Genomic DNA, 5,923 nt, shown 5'->3' with positions numbered 1-5,923 from the left:
CTGATGTGAATAGCTTTGAGTGTGGTTTATATGGGATTGACCGTGGCCTTGGAGATGTTCAGGATCACAGCTGGCTGGCATCATGGCCTTGGAACTGGAAGGGGCCTTGAAGGCCACGAAGTCCAAGGCCCTCGCAGTACAGATGAAGGAACAGGCCCGTAGAAGGTCCCAGTCGGGTGGGCCGGACCTAGGAGCTTGTCCGTGGGGGGCGGGGGGAACGCAGGAGGCTGAACCGAACCGTCGGGGCTGGGCCACTTCGGGGGGGTGCTGAGCGAAAGCTTCCGGGCGGGCGAAGATTGTACCCCCTTCCCTCTTAGGCCCCTCCCCCGAGGTCAGGGTGGGCCGGGCGGAGCCGGGCTGGGCTGGGCCGGGCTGGGCCGGGCTGGCCAAGCTGAGCTGAGCTGAGCCGAGGCCCGCCCTCCTAGCCCTCCTAGCCCTCCCAGTCCTCCCAGCCCTGCCAGGCCTCCAGGCCCGGGCCGGCCCAATCAGCGGCGCCCCCGCCCCTCGGGCCGGCCTCGGCGCCCTCCCCCTGGGGTGACAGAAAGTCGGCGGCAGCTCGGGGAGCAGGCGGAGGCGGAGGAGGAAGTGGCTGCCGGGCTGGCCTTGGGACGGACCGACGGACGTCCTGACCGATCGACGGACCCCCGCGGGCGCGCCCTCCTCCCGCTCTCTCGGGCCTGGCCCTCCCGTAGCTGGTCCGCCTCCGCCCTCCCCCCCGCCCCCGGCCCCGGCCCGGGCCCGGCCCCTGCCCGGCCGGCCGGCCGTCCCACCGCCCGCCCCGCGGAGTTCTGCGCGCGCTTGCTCGGCCCGGTGAGTTCCTGGGCCCGGGCGGGGCAGGCGGGGCTCGGGCTCCGGGCGCGGCTCAGCGCGGGGGCAGGCGCGGGGCGAGAGGGCGGGGTTCCGCGGATCTGCCCCTGTCCGGACGGACCGGCCTTGGGCCCCCTTTCCTTAGCGCCTCCGCTGTGCCCTCTCCCCCCCCTTCCCCATCCTCCCGGTCCCGTGCTCCTTCTCCCTGGCCAGCCCTGGCCGGGGCCGGAAGGGGAGAGAGAAGAAGGGGGAGGGGGCCCGAGGCTCGCGGCGCCGTGGGGGGTGGGGTCGGGCAGCCTGGCTCCCCACTAGGAGCGGCCCTGGGCCTGCTCCGAACTCAGGTGGGGAGGAGCACGTGTGAGTGTGACCCTGACCGTGACTGGCAGTGCCAGAGCGAGTGTGCCCGCGTGGGGCCCGGGAAGGGGATCGCGCCGCGGGCATGTGCGAGCGGACCGGACCCGCCCCGAGGCCTCTGGGGACACAAACTTCCCCTTCAGGTGGCGCCCTCCCCACCGCCGGGGCAAACCCTTGTCCGGTATTCCAGGCCTCTGGGACTCCCAGCAGGGCCTGGATGGGCCAGCCTTCCTGCCTCCCTCCTCATACCTGGCACCAGGGAGGAGACAGAGGGAGAAGCAGGGTCCTGGAGGGACGTGGGTGGTGGAGGTCGGGCTTGACAAACTGCCCCGGGGCACCCTAGCCTCTGGCTGTCAGTTGACTCTGCCCGCAAGTGTTTGTTGAGCACCTGCAGCACCTGCTCCAGAGGGCTGAGAAGGGGAACAGAGCCCACCTGACGCCAGGCTTGGAGAGTTTCTGTCCTCTCCTTGTGGGGGTTAGGGGTGAGGCAGGCAGTTTTGGAGATAAGGGGTTTGGGGCCTGCCCTAACTCTCCTTTTCCATATTCTGGGCAGCAGTGTTGAGGTGTGCTGGCCAGTGCAGACTTTTCAGATCCACCCTCTGAGCTCCATTCATTCATTTATGAATGCATGCATAGGCTCCTTCAGCTCCTCCTGTGTTTTGTATCAGGCACTGTGCTAGGCAGAGGGTCTACAAAGACAAAAATAAAAGTCCCCACCCTCCACCACCTTATGTTCTGCCCAGGGAAGCAACGTATATGCTGACAAACACAAAGGAGACAGACTAGTAGGGGAGAGGAGGTGTTCTGTGAGGGGTGAGGCAGCAGCAGCTGAGAGGATGGACTATGTGGATGGTCCTTCCAGCTGAAGAGCTGGGATCCAGTCCATGACTGGACTGAACCTTGAAGACTGCGAAAAACCAGAGGAGGTGGAAGTGAGAGGTGTTTCAGGCAGAAATTGCTTAGTACAATGGTGTGGAGATGGGAGATGATGTAGTGTCTTGTATGAGGAAGCCCTAGGTCAGTCTGCTAGAACTAATAAAGGTCAGGAAGAAGAGAAACCTTCAATAAATGGGGGGAGGCTGGAGCTGGATTGTGAAGGGCCTTTTTAAATGCCAAAGTGAGGCTTTGCCTCTAAGGCAATAGGGAGCCAGTGCATGCATATGCCCTACCTGTGTGTGTATCTGGTTTTCTGCATCTTTTATGGCTTCTCTGCATGTGTCTGCAGCCCACTCTTGGCTCTACAGCCCACTTGTGGATCAATTTGTCTTTGTCCTGTGTATCTGGGCTTGGCTAGTGACCAGTCAGGGTATTCCAGAGGGCCCTGGGTGGCTGCCCCTCCTCTGACATTCCTGCCTGTTTGTTGGGACCCCTCCCTCCAGGAAGGGGGTGATTTGGGGGAGGCTGCTCCCCTCCCCCTTACATGCCAGGAACTCCTGCCACCCACTCAGGAGAGCTGCTCAGGACTGGCCAGGGGGCACACTGAGGGGGTTATTCCTGCCCCCCCCCCTTAACCTGTCCTAGGGCAAAGCTTCAATATGCTCACCCTGCCGTGTGTCAGGTCACTCCAGGGCTGGGCCCAGGCCCAGGCCCGGGGCTCAACTAGTACGTCTGAGCTCTCAGCCCTTGTGGCCTGCCAGGCCCCCTTGAAGTGGGAGCCTGTCTGGCCAGTTGGGAATGTGGATGGGGAGGGGACCGGGGACCGGGACTACTACCGGGACCGGGGCAGTGAGTCCTTTCCCAATCCTGGCAGGCGCAGGCCACGCCCACCTGCTCCCCCCGTACCTCTCCCACCGGCGGCTGACCTGTGGCCCGGATCCTCCTTGGACCCGCCCTGCGAGGGTGGAGGGCGGGGCTGCTGCCTGATCTAGTCAGACAGGTGCAGCTGCTGGGCCGCGAACACCTCAAAACGGGCCGGGAAGAGCCAGGAGGTGGGTGAGCCTGCTGGAGAGCGGACGGGACAGGACCCAAGAGGAGAGAGAGGGCTGGTGGGCCAGGCTGCCCGCCTGCCCAGCCCTGGGGAGGAGGAGGGCGAGAACACCTGGGACCACAGAGGAGGTCGGGTGGAGGGAGGAAGCTGGGCCGGGAGCAAAGCCGGGGAAGCCAGAGAGGAAGGATCGAGGGAGAGGAGGGCGGGCGGCGAGCGAGGGAGAGATGGGCAAAGAGCCCCTGGAACTAAGGACCGGGATCCTGCCCGGTGAACGGCAGAGTGCCGGGGGAGGAAGGAGAAGGACCCTGGGCGTGCCCTGGCCTCCTGCCTTGGGCCCTTCTCTGGCCAGGCTTCATCACCCTTCAGTGTTCCTCGAATTTGTACCTGCTCTCCTTTCCTATCCATCCTCCCTTGCCTCTCCGTCTCTGTTTCTCTTCCCATACTTATCTCTGGTCGCCTCCACTCCTTTTGAGCTTGGTTACCCTGGAGGACCCAGGTATCCCTGGGTAGCTTGTTCACAACTTTTCACCTATAGGACAGTGGGGTGTCTGTGGACCCTGTATGACTCTCACCCCTTTCCACTTCCCCTCCCAGAAGCCCAGCCAGCCAGGATGGAGTCCTTAATAAACGCCTATCAGGAGTTGATGAAGACAGCAGGTGAGACTTCAGCCCCTCCAACATCTCCCCACTCCCTACTCCCTCAAGCTTCCTCAGGTCCTGATCCTATCCTTATGTCCCCACAGATCCCCGAATACAGGACTACCCCTTGATGGACACCCCGCTGCTCATGACCTCCCTCATCCTTGCCTATGTCTACTTTGTACTGTCCTTGGGGCCCCGGCTGATGGCCAATCGGAAACCATTTCAGCTTCGAGGCTTCATGGTCATATACAACTTCTCCTTGGTGGCTCTCTCCCTCTACATAGTCTATGAGGTGAGGGGCCCTTGCTCTAGAGGGGCCACAGTTGGCCCTGCTGCCAAATGTAATTGCCTAATTGCCCCCACGGTGGACTGAAGAGGGGTGTATCCAACTTAGTGAAAGGCAGGCATGCAGGGAGTGTGTGTGGGGGGAGATAGTAGGCAGAATAGGGCCCTCTGAGGCCCTTGGGTTGTTAGAGGGAAATGGCCTCTCTGACCAGCTTCTCCCACCCCCCACCTGCTCCAGTTCCTGATGTCTGGCTGGCTGAGCACCTACACATGGCGATGTGACCCTGTGGACTTTTCCCAGAACCCTGAGGCTCTTCGGGTGAGTTAAACCCAAGGTAGGGGTGGTGCTGGGTACCTTGAAGGGGGAAGCTAGAACTGGCCAGGGGACCTCACGGGGGGCCTCTTTCCTTTCACCTTGCAGATGGTTCGTGTGGCTTGGCTCTTTCTCTTCTCAAAGTACATCGAGTTGATGGACACAGTGAGTGTGTTGTGTGTTGGGGCTTGGGGTGGAGGAAGCCAGGTCTCGGTCCTGACCACACCCCCTTCCCCCCTAGGTAATCTTTATTCTTCGAAAGAAGGACGGTCAGGTGACTTTCTTGCATGTCTTCCATCACTCTGTGCTGCCCTGGAGCTGGTGGTGGGGCATTAGGGTGGCCCCAGGTGAGGAGGGGAGAGGACAGTGGTGGGCTTGGAGAGGCTGCTGACTCCCTTAGAGCCAGCATTGCCTTGACCTTACTCCTGTCCGCTTCCTACTTCCCAGGAGGAATGGGCTCCTTCCATGCCATGGTGAACTCCTCTGTCCATGTGATCATGTATCTGTATTACGGGCTGTCTGCTTTGGGCCCAGTGGCCCAGCCTTACCTCTGGTGGAAGAAGCACATGACGGCCATCCAGCTGGTGAGGCCTCCCTCATTGCCCACCCCCACTTCCCTCATCTCTCTCCACCCCAGCCCTGAGCCCTGGCTCTGTCTCCCACAGATACAGTTTGTGCTGGTCTCGTTACACATCTCTCAGTATTATTTCCTGCCCAACTGTGACTACCAGTACCCTGTGATCATCCACCTCATCTGGATGTACGGCACCATCTTCTTCTTGCTCTTCTCCAACTTCTGGTATCAGTCCTATACCAAGGGCAAACGGCTGCCAAGGGCTGCCCAGCAGAATGGGGTGCCCAAAGTCAAGGCGAACTGAGCCAGGCTGGCCTCACCCCGCCCCTCACCCACCACCTAAGTGCCTCAGGGCTGCACTGAGGGCAGCCACACCATTTGGGCAGGGGGTCTGCGGGTCATGTCTCAATCTCTGCTGGTGGGTCACAGGACCTGGCTAGAGCAGGGGGACAGACCCGGACCCTTCCCTCTTCCTATGAGCTGGCACACAGGGACCACAGCCACCTCCCACCCCACTCCCCCATACCTTACCCTGAACCACAGGGGCTCCCTTGTCCTCTGCCGTAGCACAGCCCTGGGGGTGGGGGGTGCAGCTTGAGCTGGACATGCCCCCTTCCCTCTCACCCTGGGCCAGCCTGTCTGGGAAAGGGAATACTCAGGGCTGGCCCCAAGCACAGGCCTGCGGCCTTTTAACTCTTCTCACACTGAACAGGTCAGCAATAATGTCCCCTTGGTCATCGGGGACTCTGTTCTCCCCCCATCATCTGCCCTGCTGTTGGAGGGCTGGGACTGAGAGGACACAGCCCACAGGGGCTGCTCACTCACACGTGTCTTAATTAAAGTGACAGGAAACATCAGTGTCCTGGTGAGCATGTATCTGGGGGGGCAATTGGGCCGCAATTCATCCACTGATTGACTCAAGACTAAGCTCAATGTCTGAGGACCTGGGGACTGCTGCCAGTAGTCTTCCGGAGCCCTCTCAGATGGGACCTGTGATGAGTTTGAGAGAGGACAAAGCAAG

General features: G+C 61.5%; 1 protein-coding gene across 3 annotated transcripts; it reads left to right on the top strand.

Moving 5' to 3' along the window:
• The first annotated feature begins 681 nt into the window (after positions 1-681).
• ELOVL1 (ELOVL fatty acid elongase 1) lies at positions 682-5,759 on the top strand. 3 transcript variants are annotated; one of them, XM_072649141.1, is made up of 9 exons: positions 701-810; positions 2,912-3,089; positions 3,683-3,745; positions 3,832-4,022; positions 4,254-4,334; positions 4,437-4,493; positions 4,570-4,675; positions 4,776-4,912; positions 4,994-5,759. In XM_072649141.1, the coding sequence occupies exons 3-9, from the start codon at positions 3,700-3,702 to the stop codon at positions 5,204-5,206; spliced, it is 831 nt and encodes a 276-aa protein (XP_072505242.1). In that variant the 5' UTR covers positions 701-810; positions 2,912-3,089; positions 3,683-3,699; the 3' UTR covers positions 5,207-5,759. The 3 variants fall into 3 exon arrangements, with proteins under 3 accessions (XP_072505241.1, XP_072505242.1, XP_072505243.1); XM_072649140.1 differs by lacking the exon at positions 2,912-3,089 and having other exon boundaries at positions 682-810; XM_072649142.1 differs by lacking the exons at positions 701-810; positions 2,912-3,089 and adding an exon at positions 3,103-3,216.
• Positions 5,760-5,923: the final 164 nt, after the last annotated feature.

This window comes from Notamacropus eugenii, chromosome 2, assembly GCF_028372415.1.
Source record: "Notamacropus eugenii isolate mMacEug1 chromosome 2, mMacEug1.pri_v2, whole genome shotgun sequence".
In the NCBI taxonomy this organism is placed as follows: domain Eukaryota; kingdom Metazoa; phylum Chordata; class Mammalia; order Diprotodontia; family Macropodidae; genus Notamacropus; species Notamacropus eugenii.
The sequence above is the reverse complement of the archived record's forward strand: the minus strand, read 5'-3'. Positions and strand labels throughout refer to the sequence as shown.

Bases quoted from the DNA above. Each gene is read 5' to 3' on its own strand.
- ELOVL1 (XM_072649140.1), top strand. From the start codon at position 3,700: ATGGAGTCCTTAATAAACGCCTATCAGGAGTTGATGAAGACAGCAG. The intron at 3,746-3,831 runs GTGAGACTTCAG...ATGTCCCCACAG, and splicing joins GGAGTTGATGAAGACAGCAG to ATCCCCGAATACAGGACTAC. The intron at 4,676-4,775 runs GTGAGGAGGGGA...CCTACTTCCCAG, and splicing joins GGGCATTAGGGTGGCCCCAG to GAGGAATGGGCTCCTTCCAT.